The sequence below is a fragment of the Astyanax mexicanus genome, chromosome 15 (assembly GCF_023375975.1).
Source record: "Astyanax mexicanus isolate ESR-SI-001 chromosome 15, AstMex3_surface, whole genome shotgun sequence".
Taxonomy (NCBI): domain Eukaryota; kingdom Metazoa; phylum Chordata; class Actinopteri; order Characiformes; family Acestrorhamphidae; genus Astyanax; species Astyanax mexicanus.
The window spans coordinates 46,013,562-46,032,692 of NC_064422.1; the positions used below are offsets into that span (position 1 = coordinate 46,013,562).

A 19,131-nucleotide genomic window follows, 5' to 3' on the forward strand; every position below is an offset into this window, starting at 1 on the left:
ACTCTGCCTTACTCTACCTCACTGTGCCTCGCTTTACCTCATTCTACCTTCACTCTAACTCACTCAGCAGTATGTAGAGCAATGTGTTTGTTTTCAAGTCACATTTTTTATAAATTTAGAACCTTTAAGCACTTCCGTAACAACAAGCAAAAGTTAAGTAAAAGCTATGAGTCTACGTCTCTGTTAAATACATACAGATAAAATAAAAGTTTATAGTTTTTAATGGTTTATATATTATTTGTATTAAGTTTACTGATAATTACTGATATTATATTTTATAAATTTCCATTTTGGCTTGTGAAGTCATACCTTCTGACTGTCTTTAGGGGGTTGAATATTTCTGATTGAAAGTGTGACTACTGATTAGGTCTGATTTTGTTGAAATTATTTCCTTTAATTCTTTAATCTCCTGAGGTCGGTTTTAAACGGTTGCAAACTGTTTTAGTATAAAAATGAACAGAAATCAGCTGTAAAGAGTTCAAAGTTTTGCAGTGCATGCTGGGATATGAGCTGCAGCTGAACTATAGATGTAAGATAGTGTAAAAGTGCAGAATTCTGCAGAACTCTGTTCAGCTTCTAGTGAATTCTGCTGTTTCACAACTTCAGAGCTTCTCTGTAATCTGATCTGGTTACAGCAGAAAAGAGACTGAGCTTTAAAACACGTTTTATAAACACTGTGATTAAAATCCAGGGTTATTCCACCAAATATTGATTTTCTTTTTTTCCAGAGCTGTATTTATAAATCATTTGTGAGGGGTGTACTGCATACGCTGCATGTTTGCTAAATGTTGCACCTTGGAGAAATGTAATTCAGCTGCACTGTGTACCTGTACTCAGGTAGACTGAAATAAAATATTTTAAGTATTTCAGGGTTTATTAATTTGTATTAATTTGTATTAATTTGTGTGTTTTTAACAGAAACAGGAGCTGGGTGATTCTCTTCACGGTTTTCTTCAGTACGGTCTTTGTTTAGTGTCTAAATATCGGGACATCTTCCCCCCGACGCCCAAAACCACGCCCCGCCTGCACACGCTGCTCAGGTACGCCGCCGAGGATTATGGGAAGATACTCACAGATTATGCATGGTTTACACTGTCCATTAGAGTTAATAGTGGTAATAGTTTAGTAAATAGAAGATAAAAGGCATGAAGTTAAGATGAAACATTCACTTTAAGCAGTTTTAGTGTTTTAAATTTAAAAACAGAAAGAAGCAACATTTAAAAATGATGGGTTGGGTTAAAAACAATTTTGCTAAAACTCCTTTAAAGTCTCTGAAACGTCCTTAGTTCAAACTATCCTTTAATATGTGTGTAAAAATCTGTATGTCGTGTTTTAACTAGTAACAACTAACTAACTCATGCACTGATTTACAGATTATCACTTTTTGACATAAAGTAAACTAATGTATAACACGTTGCCATGGAAACGCAGCAGCTGTTTTATAATTCTATATATGATTCAATTATTTTTTAAGCCACAAGATGCATTGCTTTTCTACATTAACGTGGAAAATATGTGCCAAAATGAAGCGCAAAACCACTATTACATCACATTTCACTTTTCTATCGAAAAACAATATCACAAGAATTTACATTTTCAAAACTAAGAACTAAATTTTTGTCTAAATTCATGTTACAATTATAAAATCAGCTCAACTGCAGTTTATTCCACTGTGTTGCTGTGTTGTGAATGTTCAAAACCAAATCACAATGCACAGGACTACAGTTCGTCTAGGAGCATTGCAGAATTCGTGCCAAAATGAAATGTAATTACTGTCCAATCAGAACCCACTACTAAACGTGGGGCGGGGCTGAAAAACCAGTCAGAAGCGAGCACTCATAGCTGTACTTTAAACCAGAGAAAATTTATTTTGCGAAAGAATATAAGAGGAAATAAAGACCTAATTCTATAAATGAAGGCGGGCACAGTTACAGACGAGTGTGTATTTTTTTTAGAGTTGGTTTTCACGCTGCCTTTTTTCAGACTGGAAAGATCAGTCCAGAGTACTGATCTGTGGGTGTGTTTGGTTAATTTTTTAACAGTTATGTTAAAAAACCTACACTGACTGGTTTCTCAGCCCCTCCCCAATTTCAATAGTGGGTTCTGATTGGACAGTGATTACATTTCATTGTGGCACAAACTCTGCAGTGCTCCTAGATGAACTGCAATCCTGTGCACTGTGATTTTGCTTTTGAACGAATGCATTGTGTGTGTGTGTGTTTGTAAATATGTGTTTGTGTGTGTGTGTGTGTTAATGGTGTGTGTGTTTGTGTGTGTGTGTGTGTGTGTGTGTGTATATATATATATATATATAGAGTGTTGGTGCAGATCTGTAAGACTCGAGCGTTTCAGAAGTTGAACCCGGCTCAGGTTGATCTGCACGACGAGGTGATTGATGCAGTGCTGGTGAGGAATTTATATTTACTATACATTTTAATTAGATTAATTGATAATAATAATTGATCAGTATTGATCCTGATCATCTGTGATTGATGTTCTGGTAGAACGGTACAGAGGAGTGGTTCAACATTAAGAAGGGGCTTCATCAGCCCATGACCAAGGTACCCTGATACTGAACTCTTTAAAGTGTTTAATGATTAGTTTAGTGTTTATTAGAGATTATTGATTATTGATTGATTATGTATCTGTCACAGGATCTGCAGGACAGTGTGGGCGCCCTCTCCAGGCTGATCGGGGAAGTGCAGGAAGATATTCGGCTCAGTAAAGACGTGTGGAACCGAGTATTCGTCAGGTAGAACATCACACAGATCTATAATTACTGATCATTTGGATTGATTAATTATATTGATTAATCAATATTGTGTGTGTGTGTGTGTGTGTGTGTCTCCTCAGTGCCGTGCAGTTAGACGTGTTTACTGTAGTTTATCAGAAGCTGGACGCTCTGGTGAGATCTTCTTCTTCCTTTCTGATCTGATAAAATAATCTGATAAAATATGACATTTTTATATATATATTTACACTAATAAATAAGATTATTATTAGAGTGTGGACTCCCCTGCTAAACTTAGCAAAATATAGAATCAGTTACTCCAAAAAAAGCAGGATAAACTCATTTTATTCCCTTAATTTCAGGAGAAACAGTAAATGAGCAGGTGTCCCAACACTTTTGTCCATTGTGTAAATTCTGACCATATTTTTAGGTCGTTTTTAAATATATATAAAACAAGTTTATTATTTCAGTTGAAATTTGAGATTAATTGAATTGATGCACATATTGTCAACGCTCACATTATAAAAAATATATATTTTATCATCAGAATTATTGATTATGACCCGTGTGTGTGTGTGTGTGTGTGTAGCTGGCGGATGAGCTGAGGGCTACTCTGCTGCAGTTGGAGAATAATATGGATCAGTCGTTGGCGAACAGTCTGTTTCCGGTTTATTTGAGTCTGCAGGTCATTCATAAAGATAAAGCCTTCCTCCAGAAAAGGTCAGACATCCTCTAATCACATCACCAATCACATCACAGATCACAGAACTAATCACATAACCAATCACATCACACTTCTAATGACACTGCTAATCACATTACTTACTACATTAACAACCACATAACCAATAATACTATTATCACATCACCAATCACATTACTAATCACATCAATCACATAACTTATAACATAAGACAGAGCTCTTCAAAGAGCACTTACTCTCCTAACACCTCTAACTAACTACCTTCTACTACCAGATCAGGAGAATCTCTCACTATCTTTAATAAACTCCTGAAGACAGAGCTCTTCAAAGAGCACTTACTCTCCTAACACCTCTAACTAACTACCTTCCACTACCAGATCAGGAGAATCTCTCGCTATCTTTAATAAACTCCTGAAGACTGAGCTCTTCAAAGAGCACTTACTCTCCTAACACCTCTAACACACTACCTTCTACTACCAGATCAGGAGAATCTCTCACTATCTTTAATAAACTCCTGAAGACTGAGCTCTTCAAAGAGCACTTACTCTCCTAACACCTCTAACTAACTACCTTCTACTACCAGATCAGGAGAATCTCTCACTATCTTTAATAAACTCCTGAAGATTGAGCTCTTCAAAGAGCTCTTACTCTCCTAACACCTCTAACTAACTACCTTCTACTACCAGATCAGGAGAATCTCTCACTATCTTTAATAAACTCCTGAAGACAGAGCTCTTCAAAGAGCACTTACTCTCCTAACACCTCTAACTAACTACCTTCTACTACCAGATCAGGAGAATCTCTCACTATCTTTAATAAACTCCTGAAGACTGAGCTCTTCAAAGAGCACTTACTCTCCTAACACCTCTAACTAACTACCTTCTACTACCAGATCAGGAGAATCTCTCACTATCTTTAATAAACTCCTGAAGACAGAGCTCTTCAAAAAGCACTTACTCTCCTAACACCTCTAACTAACTACCTTCTACTACCAGATCAGGAGAATCTCTCACTATCTTTAATAAACTCCTGAAGACAGAGCTCTTCAAAGAGCTCTTACTCTCCTAACACCTCTAACACACTAACTACCTTCTAACATCATTTCCTTCTTCCCCTCCTTCACTTCTCTATCCCTTTATTTCCCTTTGACCTCCTTTAAGCCCTATCTAAAAATGTTTTATCTTAATTCCTATTACTTTTGTACTTCATTATTGTAAGTCGCTTTGGACAAAAGCGTCTGCCAAATGTAATGTAATGTAATGTAATGTAATGTAATGTAATGTAATAACACTACTAATCACATTACTTATCATATTACAAATCACACTACTAATAACAATACCAATCACATCACCAATCACATCGCTAATCACCTCACAAATCACATCACCAATCACATAACTAAAAACAGTCCTAAATCACATTACTAACTACATCAATCACATAACTTATAACATAACTTAACACTACTAATCACATTACTAATCACATTACTAATCATATTACTAATCACAATAATCCCACCACTAATACTACACATGACTAACCACATTAATATTCACATCACTAATCACATTACCAATCACATGACTAATCACATTACCAATCACATAACTAATAACACTGTTAAATCACATTCCTAACTACTAACTACTAACATTAATAATCACATAACTAGTAGCAAGACTTATCACATCAATAATCACACTACTAATAACACTAACAATCAAATGATTAATCACAACAATCACACCACTAATATTACAAATCGCACGACTAAACACATCACTAATCACATTATTCATCACAATAATCACACCATTAATTATATTACAAAACACAACTAACCACATTAATAATCACATAACTAATCATATTACTAAGCCCACTACCAATTACATTACTAATCATACTATTACATTATAAATCATGCTGCCAATTACACTACTAATCACATTACAAAGTGTAATTACTAATAACATTACTAATTGCACTTTATCACACCACCAAATCACACTACTGTACTATTATTATTATTGTGATTAATGTTATTAATGGTTACTGTGGTGATGTGTAAATGTGATTCAGAGGGAAGACGCTGCAGTTGACGAGTTTTCATGAGGATTTCCGGGAGGCTCTTCCTTATTGGCTGAATAAAGCCTTCAGCACCACGTCAGAGCGAGTAGAGAAAGCTGTACAGGTGGATCAGGTACGCCCCCTCTCTCACAGACCACGCCCACTTTCACCTGATATAAACTCCGCCTTATGGTGATGAGCGTTTCTGAGCCAAAATGAAAATCCCTTGCGTTTAGTTTCTAGAGTTTTACAGTAATTACTACAGAGCGATTTTAATCCAGTATGTTTTTGATTTGTACAGTCTGAATGTTATTACAGATATGTGATTTTATCCAGGATGAAATAACGATGTGTGTGATTTATACAGTCTGACAAACAGAAAAGTACATTGTCTGAAGGAAATGTTGGGCGGTTGTGCGGCTAACATGATTCACACCGATCACTAAGGTAATCCAGGTGGTTACTAAGGTGTGGCTATTAAGTGGTAGCTAGGGTGTTTGTAGGTGGTTGCTATGGTGTTGCTAGTTGGTGGCTGTTGTGTCCCCAGTGCTTGCTATGGTGTTGCTGGGTGGTTCCTAGGTGGTGGCTGTTGTTTCCCAGGTTGTTGCTATGGTGTTGCTGGGTAGTTGCTATGGTGATGCTACGTGGTGGCTGTTGTGTTGCTGGGTGGTTGCTACGGTGATGCTAGGTGGTGGCTGTTGTGTTGCTGGGTGGTTGCTATGTGGTTGCTTGGTGGTGGCTGTTGTGTCCCAGGTGCTTGCTATAGTGTTGCTGGGTGGTTGCTAAGGTGTTGCTAGGTGGTGGCTGTTGTGTCCCCGCTGTTTGCTATGGTGTTGCTAAGTGCTTGCTAGAGGTTTCTAGGTGGATACGTTTGGCTAGTGTACACTACCAAAAAAACTGCACCACAAAGTTGTATTTTATTATTTTTTTAAGCACAGAAATGATAGAACTTCGTCTTAAACTTTTAAAAACTAATTCAAAACTTGTACAACTGGTGCAATTTATTCAGTTCTGAAAAGGGGATCATTAATACTGGACAATAGATATTTTAAAAACATGTTTTAAATGATTTTTAAATATTATTTTGCTCTTTTTCTCCAGCTGCAGCCGCTGCAGACTGGATCAGTACCCATAAAGCACAGCTCGTCGGCGGTGGACCTGGCCGCCTGCCTGCAGCCCATCTGCCAGCTCTGGGAGCAGCTGGGCTGGCCCGACTCGGAGGAGGGCTTCATGCTGATGGTCAAACTCACAGAGGTGGGTTTTCATACCGTACCTTCCTGGTATACAGTGAATAACTCTATTTAAGTAACGTTCTAATCCAGATTATGGTAAGAGCTACTCAACTAAATAAAGAAAAAAATACTTTAAGAAATCACAAAGACAACCAAAATGTCAGGATGAAATTGGGACTCATCAGAACGACACATCTAGTAAAGCTGCAACTAATGATTATTTTGGTAGTCGACTAATTTGTTGATTATTTCTCTGATTAGTCGATTAGTCAACGATTATTTCTGCCAATCCTTCAGGGTACGGCTCTTACTCAAAATGATAGAAACAGCTAAACGTGAGATTTAAATGCAAGAAACAAACCAGAACTTTCAAATAAAAGAAAAATAATTTGCACGTGGTGCTACAAATTAACAATTAGTCGACACTGAACATTTGGAGTCGAAAAATTGTTATAATTGATATTGTCGATTATATCGACTAATCGTTCAAGTCCTAGCATCTAGTCATATTCCATAATTCCATCTTTTAAATAATTGACAGTTTTAATTGTGATAAATATCTCAGGATATCTGTAAGATTGCATCGACGTACTGCCGGCTGCTGAAGGCTCGGGTGAAGGAGCTGTCGGATAAATCAGACCCCGGCATCGCGATAAACATGGTGAGCCTTATCAATAATAACTCCCATAATTCACCTGCACCCACTATTATCAGCCCCTCACTACAACTCCCATAATTCACCTGCACCCACTATTATCAGCCCTCACTACAACTCCCATAATTCACCTGCACCCTCTATTATCAGCCCTCACTACAACTCCCATAGTTCACCTGCACCCACTATTATCAGCCCTCACTACAACTCCCATAATTCACCTGCACCACTATTATCAGCCCTCACTACAACTCCCATAATTCACCTGCACCCACTATTATCAAACCTCACTACAACTCCCATAATTCACCTGCACCCACTATTATCAGCCCTCACTACAACTCCCATAATTCACCTGCACCCACTATCATCTGCCCTCACTACAACTCCCATAATTGACCTGCACCCACTATTATCAGCCCTCACTACAACTCCCATAATTCACCTGCACCCACTATTATCAGCCCCTCACTACAACTCCCATAATTCACCTGCACCCACTATTATCAGCTCTCACTACAACTCCCATAATTCACCTGCACCCACTATTATCAGACCCTCACTACAACTCCCATAATTCACCTGCACCCACTATTATCAGCTCTCACTACAACTCCCATAATTCACCTGCACCCACTATTATCAGCTCTCACTACAACTCCCATAATTCACCTGCACCTGTTATTATCAGACCCTCACTACAACTCCCATAATTCACCTGCACCCACTATTATCAGCTCTCACTACAACTCCCATAATTCACCTGCACCCACTATTATCAGACCTCACTACAACTCCCATAATTCACCTGCACCCACTATTATCAGACCTCACTACAACTCCCATAATTCACCTGCACCCACTATTATCAGCCCTCACTACAACTCCCATAATTCACCTGCACCCACTATTATCAGCTCTCACTACAACTCCCATAATTCACCTGCACCCACTATTATCAGCCCTCACTACAACTCCCATAATTCACCTGCACCCACTATTATCAGCTCTCACTACAACTCCCACAATTCACCTGCACCCACTATTATCAGCCCTCACTACAACTCCCATAATTCACCTGAACCCACTATTATCAGCCCTCACTACAACTCCCATAATTCACCTGCACCCACTATTATCAGCCCCTCACTACAACTCCCATAATTCACCTGCACCCACTATTATCAGCCCTCACTACAACTCCCATAATTCACCTGCACCCACTATTATCAGCCCTCACTACAACTCCCATAATTCACCTGCACCCACTATTATCAGCCCTCACTACAATTCCCATACTTCACCTGCACCCACTATTATCAGCCCTCACTACAACTCCCATAATTCTCCTGAACCCACTATTATCAGCCCTCACTACAACTCCCATAATTCACCTGCACCCACTATTATCAGCCCTCACTACAACTCCCATAATTCACCTGCACCCACTATTATCAGCTCTCACTACAACTCCCATAATTCACCTGCACCCACTATTATCAACCCCTCACTACAACTCCCATAATTCACCTGCACCTCTCTCTCTGTATCTCCTGTGTGTAGTTGTGTGTGGTGGTGAATAATTTGGAGCACCTGCGTTCGGTGTTAAACCGCCTCCCTCAGCAGCTGAACTGGGCGGGGCTTCGGGAGAGAACGCGGAATGTGATTGGAGAAACCCAGTTCCAGAACACGCTGCACTCGCAGCTACAGCACACCCAGGCCGTCCTTAACCGAGAGATACGCTCAGCTGTCGACACGCTGGGGAAGAAGGTAACGAACTCCATACTCATCGCTATCTTACACCCCACCAACAGTGTATTTTCCTTCCTCCTGCCTGGTTTAAACAGCAGCAGATCTTCTGAATATATCTACACTGATGGGCGTGGTGTTCTGGAAATGAGGTGTGTTCAGGTACATTTCTGGAGTTTTATCTTGTTTATCTTGGTAACAGAAAACACAGGAGCTCCACTGACTGAATACAACCTAGACAGACGCCAACAGTCAGACGTTCATCGCTATCTCGGTAACACAGGCGCCGTGCCGAGCCGAGCGTACACCCCCACTTATTACACACACATGAACACACAGCAGCACAAACCCAACTTTTACATCAACAATAAACAGAATAGTAAATAAAATAACATTGCTGTTCCCGTAAATGAGCTGCTGGAGCTCCTTCACAGCGTCAACCAGCAGCTCAGTTTCCTCTGCTGAGAAGAGTTTGTTGGACACGTCCAGGTAGCTGCACCGTTACAATAGCAATCCACCAAAGACAGAGCTCACCTGATCTACTCTTAAAGAGAATGATGAGCAAGAGACGCTCTGATTGGTTTATTATTTCACATTACGCCCAAAATTAACCACACCCATGATTAATTAAGAGAATCAGTACATGACTTTTGCTTTGTGTTTCCACATAACTGTGGACGCTGTAAGAGGAAGCTGTCTGAAAGGGATGTTCGGGTGCTAACCCGGATTGTATCCAATAAAAACCATAAAACCACGGCTGATCAAATCACGCAGAATTCAATGTGCACCTCAACTCTCCTGTTTCCACCAGAACTGTCCGTCACCACAATCAATTACTGTGCTCTAAAACCAGGTGTTTCACTTTCATTCTCCAACACCTGTATTTCTACCTGTAGAGTAATGAATGGAGATTTTTTTTTCACACCTTTTCTCGCAACACTTCATCGTTTTCTGGTTACAGATGCACACCGATATTGAGAAGTTCGTCCGCAGTATGGCCACACGCCACCGGCTGCCCTCCAGATCCACAGAGGACGTATGTATTAAACAGAAATCTGGAGTTATAATGCGATAGTTTTGCAGAATCGTAATAAATATATATTTATCTCCTGAAGGCGGTGCACCCCTTGATGCGCTACCTGGAGGAGGAGCTTCAGTTTATGAACGAAAATCTGGTTCAGGAGAATTTTAACAGGTGAGTCTAAACCCCTATATGGATGGGATTAGTTTCTCAGGGGGTTCTGGGTAAATTTCTATTTTATGGGTTTTTTTTATTCCTGTCCTGAACGATTATGTACATGTTTTTCTCAGACGTCCTCTGAGATGATCAAAGTTTACTTTCAAACATTTGATTAAATACTTAGACAATTATACTTATTTCTCAATATATTTAAATGTATAATTAATTATATTTTTTTTTCCACGAGGGAGAGGATTTTAAAATAATGAAAAAAAACACAGTAGACTGCAATGTGGTACTACTTATTAGCCAAACCACTTAAACAACATTACAAACCATTAATCTGATCAGAACCTACCTGTATCTCTCTCTCTCTCTCTCTCTCTCTCGCACTCAGTCTGCTGATGCCGCTGTGGACAAATTCAGTGAAGGTTCTGCACCAGATCTCTCAGCAGGAGGACAGCACTGTGGTTTACTTCCACAGACTCCAGTTCACTCTGCAGGTTAGAGCTGATTGGCTGAACTCGCCTGTGGCGCACCTGTAGCTAATCAGAAGCACTGAAGTGTTTAACCAGCTGTGGGAGGCGGAGCTTTGGTAGATTGGCAGTAGTGTAGTTGGCCTGTTTTATTATTCAGCTGTTTTTCTTTAGATATGAAATTACAGTCTACTATATTCTCTTTAAGACCTTAAATGTTTTAATTTCTCTGTAAAAGAAAGACATGATTTTATTTTGTGGCTTTATTCAGTGTACAGTGCTTTACTATTTCTTAATTAATTTATTTATTTACTTATTATTAGTATTAATATTATATATATATATAATATTATATACACTTATATACACCTTTATTTACACTTGGAATACATTGAGAGTAACCCTCATTTTCAATGCAGCTGAGCCTTTACAAAATTAAAGGGACTGAAAAATAAGTTTAAATATAAAAACAAGCAAATAATATAAAAAAATAGATTTAATTATGAAGAAATAAAATAATTCAGAATAAAAGGATATGCAGAATGGCTAAAATGTAAAGAAATAAAACAGAGATACATAATTATAATTAATTAGAATAATAAAATATAAACACAATTTTTAAAAGAAATAGAGGACTAAAATAACACCAACTTTATAAAAAAAAGGTAATTTTTGGAACTAAAATAAATAAATACCAATAAAATAAGTTAAGTATAGAAAAAAGTATGTAAAAAATAAAAGGACAAGATTAATAAAACAAAAAGATACACAGCCGAAAGTAAAAACAGTAATAAAAAAAAATAAAAAGATTAAAATGTAAAATCTAAAATTTGATCAATAAAATGACAAAACAAATAAAATAAATAAAAGGGTAAAAGAAAAAAAACTTAACTAAAACAGGTACAATCTGTCTGAAGGTGGTTACTTATTAAAAGTTGTTAAAATCATTAAAAAATGATTTAGTGACACCAGTGAGCCGAGTTTTATAGTTTTAGAGTTTCCTGTAGTGAATTCCTACTCGCTTCTGCTCTGTAGCTAAACATAAAAAAGCATTAAATGAAAATTGAAGTTTTTTAGCTGCATGAACAGAATCAGCTGAACATTCTAAAATTGTATCATCTGCATAAAGGTACACTTTATATATGTTAAATAAAACTGGACCCAGGACTGAGCCTTGTGGTACTCCTTTGTCAATAGTAGTTAAATTTAATTTATAGTTACCCAGAATCACACATTGTTTTCTATCTAAAAGGTAATTGTATTTAAATATGGGTCCATTTTTTGCCTGTTCACAGGCTACAGGTGTAGGTGATACAAAATCTCTTTTCTCTGCAGTAAAATAAACTAAATTGTCTGTTAATACAGGCTGTTACAGGCTGTCTGACTGAAGTTCAGGTCAAGTATCCATTTAACCCTTCTATTATGTTCATTTGTCAGGAACAGTAAAGGATTTTCTGAACTTATTATGAAAAAATCATAATAATAAGTGTGAATATTTTATTACTCCTTTGCTAATTATTATCAATATAATAAATATTTAGTGGAATAGTGCCCCTTACCTGTAACAGGTAATGGTTCGATTATTATACAATTAGGATAATTCACTCGTGTTTCTTAAAAAATACATATTCTAACTTTTTTAAATGTTTCACTACTTTATTACTTCTAAAAGACCACCATATAAAACAGTAGTTTTGCACAACATGAACCATTTTCATATTATATGTTTATTACAGTAATTAAGGCAAGCAGAAGAAGTTTCATACTGAAAAAATACTTTTAACTATTTTTCCTAGATCTTCAAACTTTAAAACAGGTCAAATTGACCCGGAACAAAACAGGAGGGTTAATTATTTAAAAATACAGGCAAAAAGAGCTGCTAAAGGGTTAAAATTCTGTATACTTCTGTATAATATAATTCTGTATAATATACACATTAATAAAGTGTTTAAATAATTGATGTTATTTATTTATTTGCAGTGTTTGGAGCAGTGTTTCCATGCTGAAGGGAACGGTCTTCCTCGTGAGACACTTCACACAGAAGAATACAAGGTCAAAACTTTTACATTATTCGATAATAAATACACTCAATAATAAAACATTACAGTAATTTTACATCTACAAACGTCTTTAAGCATCACTTTTAGCATTTTAAAATAAGCAACTGCCCCAAAAATTTAATTTAAATTGATAAAATCAGTCCTGCTGTAATGAATTCATCACTATCTGGGTTCTGTTCTCCAGGTCCTGCAGAATCACCTGCTGCTGAACTCGATGAGCTGCCAGCAGCTGATGGAGAAGTTCTTCGAGAGGAAAGTCTGGGAGCAGGTCGGACTATAATCGATTTATCATATTAATACATTTTAAAGTGTGTGTGTGTGTGTGTGTGTGTGTGTGTGCTGATAGGTGATATGCAGGATTGTGTTTGTGTAACAGAAAGTGTGTCATGGTGAGAAATACGGAGCGGTGACTCTCATCATCTCGTATCATCGATCAGACGGGAAACTGCATGTAGAAGTTCTGAACGCCGTAAACCTGATCCCCCTCGACTCCAACGGTACCCAACAACACCATCACCACACTCATAAAATCTTCTGTATCATAGATTAATACTAAACTCAACCAAACTATCAACAAAAATAATATCACTTCAGTTTCTGAATCAGTTTCTCTGATTGTGCTATTTATAGGTTTCTGTTTGAGTAAAATGAACATTGTTGTTTTATTCTATAAACTACAGACAACATTTCTCCCAAATTACAAATAAAAATATTCTCATTTAGAGCATTTATTTACAGAAAATGAGAAATGACTGAAATAACAAAAAAAAGATGCAAATAATATTCATAAGAAAATAAGACAGCACTTAAAAATGATGAGTTTCTTTGATTTTACCAAATTAAAAACCTCTGGAATATAATCAAGAGGAAGATGGATGATCACAAACCATCAAACCACCAAACTGAACTGCTTGAATTTTTACACCAGGAGTAAAGCAGCATAAAGTTATCCAAAAGCAGTGTGTAAGACTGGTGGAGGAGGAGAACATGATGCCAAGATGCATGAAATTAAAACTGTGATTAAAAACCAACCAGAGTTATTCCACCAAATATTGGAATAATTTCTGAACTCTTAAAACTTTATGAATATGAACTTGTTTTCTTTGCATTATTTGAGGTCTGAAAGCTCTGCATCTTTTTTGTTATTTCAGTCATTTCTCATTTTCTGTAAATAAATGCTCTAAATGAGAATATTTTTATTTGGAATTTGGGAGAAATGTTGTCTGTAGTTTATAGAATAAAACAACAATGTTCATTTTACTCAAACATAAACCTATAAATAGCAAATAGCAAAAAAACTTTGCCAGAGCTGTATGTTTTGTTATCAACACAGTGTATAATTTAAAGCATTTTGCTTAAAATACATTTAATGGAAATACACATCGTCGCTGTCCTTTTAAAAACACTTATCTTCCTTTTTGTAATAATAAACTCTACATTACATATACATACAGAAAATATACATTACATTTTGACTTCCATTAAAACTTTAGAAGGTTTTTTCTCTCTCCTGTAAAGTTGCTGTTTTGGAGATAAGTGTTTTTCATTGGACAATTAAATTAAAAATGTACTATTAGTATTCCTAACCTAATTTGAACATACTTTTAATAGTAATTTTATGTTTTGAGAGAAACATCCTCAGATGTTAATAACCCGCCCTGATGCTGATTTTATGGAGTATGTTTATAAGTTATGGTTATAGGGGATAATTCTTTATTCTGACCCCGTTCTCCGCAGGTTCCAGTGACCCGTTTGTTCAGTTGTCTCTGGAGCCGAAACACGTTTTCCCGCAGGCGGAACCGCGGACCACCAAGATCATAAACCGGGACCTCAACCCCCTGTTCGAGGAGTCATTCGAGTTGTGAGTAAAACTGTAAAAACCGGATTAAACCTGTGCAGAAATATTAACTTAACCTTCCTGTTATGTTTTGGGTGAAATTGACCCGTTTTAAAGTTTGAAGATCTAGGAAAAATAGCTAAAATATATATTTTTTCAGTAGAAAACTTCTTCTGTTTGCCTTAATTACTGTAATCAAATATAATATGAAAATGATTAATCTCACATATTTGCAAAAACTAAAAGTAAAACAAAATTTCAATGTTATGTAAAACTAGTGTTTTTTTTTGTTCTGTATTTTTATTTTAAAATGAAAAACAAGTGAATTATCCTAATTGCATCATTATCTGTTAGAGGTAATGAACACCATTGCACTAAATATTGATAGAATAATTATTAATGAGTTATTTGTTTTGTTCCAGACATCACTGCTGTTTCTGACAAACATAACAGGAGGGTTAAACTCTATAGTTTTTAATCATCTCTAAGTTATTACTTTAATTGTTCAGTTATTTTAGTTAAAAGAGGTTTGTGTGTAATGAATAGTTTAAAGAAAGTACTTTACATTGTAGAATAATTCCTAATTATATTGTAATATCGTCGTATATTTACTAGTTTAAGTTAATTTTGGCAACTGATGGCAAGCTGCATAACCGGGATTCAAACCAGGGATCTCTTATCATAGTGGCAGCGCCTTAGTCCGAATTGAATTGAATTAAATAATATATGTAATATGTATTAAAAGCTACAAACAGTGAGTTTTTGCAATAAGTATCCTGATATTCTGGCTATGCACAACATCCAGCTTCTAGATAACTGGTTAGCTAAATTAATTTTCGTTAATTAATAGTTTAAACAACTAGAAAATGAAATAGTTATTGGCTACATCAGGTCAAGTTAATTCTAAATTCTAAGCTAGCTGATTCTAAAGTTAAGCTAAGTGACTGTCACAGGCTGTAATTTATTAAGCACACGGTGGGTTTCATACTAGCCCACCGCGCTCCACAAAACCAGCAAGCTGATTGGCTGTTTCTCCTGAAACTGGCTCCGTGATTGGCGTTAATAGATTTTTTTCTATTCGCCCATGGCCAGTAGCCTGTCTCCTCATTTATAATACAGCTAAGCTGAGTGAATCGATTCGGGGCTACTGGAAAATCATTCGGGGCTAAAGCCCCAGCAGCCCCGGAAGCACAGGCCAGGCGACGCCCCTGGTAAAGAGTTACCAGGTCACTCAGATATAGAATTACACTATGAATTCTATGTGTTTTATCGATACGTGTTTTCGGCGCTAACTGGTCTCTGTGCTGTGGTGCAGTGCGGTGACGCTAGAGCAGTGCCAGTCTCCGGGGGCGTGTCTGGTGGTTACGGTTCTTGATCACGACACTCTTCGCACCGACGATTTCGAAGGAGAGGCGTTCCTGTCCCTGAAGGCGGTGCCTGGAGTCGCGGGAGGAGGAGCTCCGGACCCCACCCCCGCTCAGATCCGCCTCCCCCTGCTGCACCCCAAACCCAACAGTACGAATTTCTATTTCTATTCTTAATCTGTTTCTACAGGGCTGTGGGTTCGAGAGTTGATTCTACTTAACGGTCAGCGTTGGGCCTTTGAGAAAGCTCCTCTTCATACAGTAACGACAGATCAGTACATCTGAGATATAGGGCCCTATTTTAGTGATCTACAGATCTGTAAAAAAAATAAGAGACCTCTTAAAAATGATGAGTTTCTTTGATTTTACCAAATTAAAAACCTCTGGAATATAATCAAGAGGAAGATGGATGATCACAAACCATCAAACCACCAAACTGAACTGCTTGAATATTTACACCAGGAGTAAAGCAGCATAAAGTTATCCAAAAGCAGTGTGTAAGACTGGTGGAGGAGAACATGATGACAAGATGCATGAAAAAAATCTGTGATTAAAAACCAACCAGGGTTATTCCACCAAATACTGATTATTTCTGAACTCTTAAAACTTTATGAATATGAACTTGTTTTCTTTGCATTATTTGAGGTCTGAAAGCTCTGCATCTTTTTTGTTATTTCAGTCATTTCTCATTTTCTGTAAATAAATGCTCTAAATGAGAATATTTTTATTTGGAATTTGGGAGAAATGTTGTCTGTAGTTTATAGAATAAAACAACAATGTTCATTTTACTCATAAACCTATAAATAGCACAATCAGAGAAACTGATTCAGAAACTGAAGTGCTCTCTTAAAGAAACACTGACGTGTCTTTGCTATCGTAACGACAGGAAAAGTACACCTTGTGCAGCTTAAAGCACAAAAGTCACATACTTATTCTCTTAATTAATTATGGGTGTGGTTAATTTTGGGTGTAATGTGAAATAAACCAATCAGAGTGTCTCTTGCTCATCATTCTCTTTAAGAGTAGATCAGGTGAGCTCTGTCTTTGGTGGATTGCTATTGTAACGGTGCAGCTACCTGGACGTGTTCAACAAACTCTTCTCAGCAGAGGAAACTGAGCTGCTGGTTGACGCTGTGAAGGAGCTCCAGCAGCTCATTTACGGGAACAGCAATGTTATTTTATTTACTATTCTGTTTATTGTTGATGTGAAAGTCGGTGTGTCTTTGCTATCGTAACGACTGTAAAAGTACACCTTGTTCCTCTGTTTGCAGGTGAAACCACGCTGAAGCTGCTGGAGGCTCGGCGAGGAGAACGCGAGGCTCAGGCTTTCGTTAAACTGCGGCGACAGAGAGAGAGACAGTCTCAGGAAACCTGTAAAAAACAAGAATGAGGAGAAAGAAGAAGAAGAAGCCGGATCCAAACACCTTATTCTGCACAGCAACAATGAGAAGAACTTTAGTTTAGTTTACTGTAAGCTGGAACTTTCAGCATAGCAAAAGACCACTGATATACAGTAACAGCCAAAAGTTTGGACAGTTTGGCCTTAAAATCAGTGTTTTCTCATTATTTTAAAATGTTCTGTATTGTAGATTAATACTAAACTCACTTAAACTATGAAGAAAAACGTATTAAAATTATTTAGTAAACAAAAAAGTGTTAAACAAAACATAATATGATCTATAATTTATAATTTACATTCTTCAAAGTATCTCCTCTTGTTTAGATGATCAGTTCTGAACATCTCTGCTGGATTTTCTCAGTCAGTTTTATGAGGTAGAGTCTCCTGGAATTCAGGCTTTCAGTTAACAGCTGTGCTGAACTCATCAAGAGTTAATTACTTGAATTTCTTGTCTCTTAATAAAGTGTTTGAGAGCATCAGTTAAAGTAAAGTAGTGAACAGGTAGAGTTGCAGGTATACAGTGAATAGTGAATATTTGAATAAGAATTTCAAGAACTTTGAAAGTATCCTCAAGTGTAGTTGTGGCAAAGACAATCAAAAACGTTATTATAATGATGAAACTGGCACTCATCAGGACCGCCCAGGAAAGAAGAAGTATTTTAGTTTGTTTAACACTGTTTTTAAGATACTACATGATTCATTATGTGTTCCTTCATAATCTGATAGATCACTGCACTATTCATTTACTATGTAGGAAAAATAAAAACTCCATATAACTTATATCCACCACCTTCCACAGAACGGGAGCTACGTCTGTGGTTAAAGTATCTAAATTTAAAACATCCACCCAAATGTCCATATGCAGACTTCCCAAGTCTCCCGGAAGTTGGCATTTATAAATAACGGTTGGCAGGCATTGTTTTTTGTTTGCAGGAGCATCATAGCACCCATTAAAACTTATTTTACCTCAGACTACTCTAAAGTATATCCATGTCTGGTAAAAGTATATACAGTGAAAGTCTTGCCCTCTACGAACTCTACAAAAGAGGACGTGGCAGAATAAGGTGGATAAAACTGAGGGCGCCGAGTGATCTAAAACACTGCCACATTGATCAGGAGGTCGCTGGTTCGAATCCCGATCATGCAGCTTGCCATCAGCTGCCGGAGCCCCGAGAAAGCACACACAGTTGTCCTTGCTCTCTCTGGGTGGGTACAGTACAGTACATGGCTCTCTCTCTTTCCCCTAATCACTCCTAGGGTGATGTGGATCAGCACAAGGCTGCATCTGTGAGCTGATGTATCGGAACCGACCGAGTCTGACTCTTCACACGTTTTTCAGAGGAGGCGTGTGCTAGTCTTCCTAACCCTCCTGGTGTTGTGGCATCACTAGCGATCACTAGCTGAATGGGTGGGAGAAAAATCTTAAAAAAATATATATATTTTCTGTATCTATTCATCTTTACCTGCATAATATTAATATATTGTTCTTTAAGTGTTTATTTTATGAGTTAATGTTGTATTTTATTGGAATATGATCTATTCTAATAAATAGATTAATTTAATTCAGACTTAAGTGTTAATTATAGTAATAGAGACAGAATATTGTGATGAATATTGAGTTGAAATGCCAGAAAAATGTAATTTTCAGCTTATAGAGTGCATGTGTATT

At 37.1% G+C, this 19,131-nt stretch overlaps 1 protein-coding gene and 1 long non-coding RNA gene across 3 annotated transcripts in view; one reads left to right on the forward strand and one right to left on the reverse strand.

Annotated features, from left to right (window-relative positions):
• The window catches only part of unc13d (unc-13 homolog D (C. elegans)), a 40,897-nt gene extending 22,928 nt beyond the window's left edge, over window positions 1-17,969 (forward strand). Inside the window, exons 16-34 of the mRNA XM_049464309.1 lie at window positions 919-1,040; window positions 2,316-2,406; window positions 2,505-2,561; window positions 2,655-2,752; window positions 2,854-2,905; window positions 3,321-3,451; window positions 5,523-5,643; window positions 6,612-6,764; window positions 7,308-7,403; window positions 8,961-9,167; window positions 10,108-10,182; window positions 10,262-10,341; window positions 10,724-10,829; window positions 12,783-12,854; window positions 13,047-13,130; window positions 13,239-13,359; window positions 14,600-14,723; window positions 16,015-16,214; window positions 17,335-17,969. Of these exons, the coding sequence (XP_049320266.1) occupies window positions 919-1,040; window positions 2,316-2,406; window positions 2,505-2,561; window positions 2,655-2,752; window positions 2,854-2,905; window positions 3,321-3,451; window positions 5,523-5,643; window positions 6,612-6,764; window positions 7,308-7,403; window positions 8,961-9,167; window positions 10,108-10,182; window positions 10,262-10,341; window positions 10,724-10,829; window positions 12,783-12,854; window positions 13,047-13,130; window positions 13,239-13,359; window positions 14,600-14,723; window positions 16,015-16,214; window positions 17,335-17,453 (2,109 nt within the window). The 3' untranslated portion in view covers window positions 17,454-17,969. The remainder of the gene's footprint in view (window positions 1-918; window positions 1,041-2,315; window positions 2,407-2,504; window positions 2,562-2,654; window positions 2,753-2,853; window positions 2,906-3,320; window positions 3,452-5,522; window positions 5,644-6,611; window positions 6,765-7,307; window positions 7,404-8,960; window positions 9,168-10,107; window positions 10,183-10,261; window positions 10,342-10,723; window positions 10,830-12,782; window positions 12,855-13,046; window positions 13,131-13,238; window positions 13,360-14,599; window positions 14,724-16,014; window positions 16,215-17,334) is intronic.
• On the reverse strand, window positions 7,413-8,891 carry LOC125781163 (uncharacterized). Of its 2 annotated transcripts, XR_007424292.1 has the most exons (6): window positions 8,837-8,891; window positions 8,116-8,430; window positions 7,980-8,069; window positions 7,798-7,933; window positions 7,684-7,752; window positions 7,413-7,504 (listed from the first exon to the last, which is right to left on the reverse strand). It is a non-coding gene; the product is annotated as an uncharacterized LOC125781163 (long non-coding RNA). The 2 variants fall into 2 exon arrangements; XR_007424291.1 differs by lacking the exons at window positions 7,413-7,504; window positions 7,684-7,752 and having other exon boundaries at window positions 7,899-8,069.
• Window positions 17,970-19,131: the final 1,162 nt, after the last annotated feature.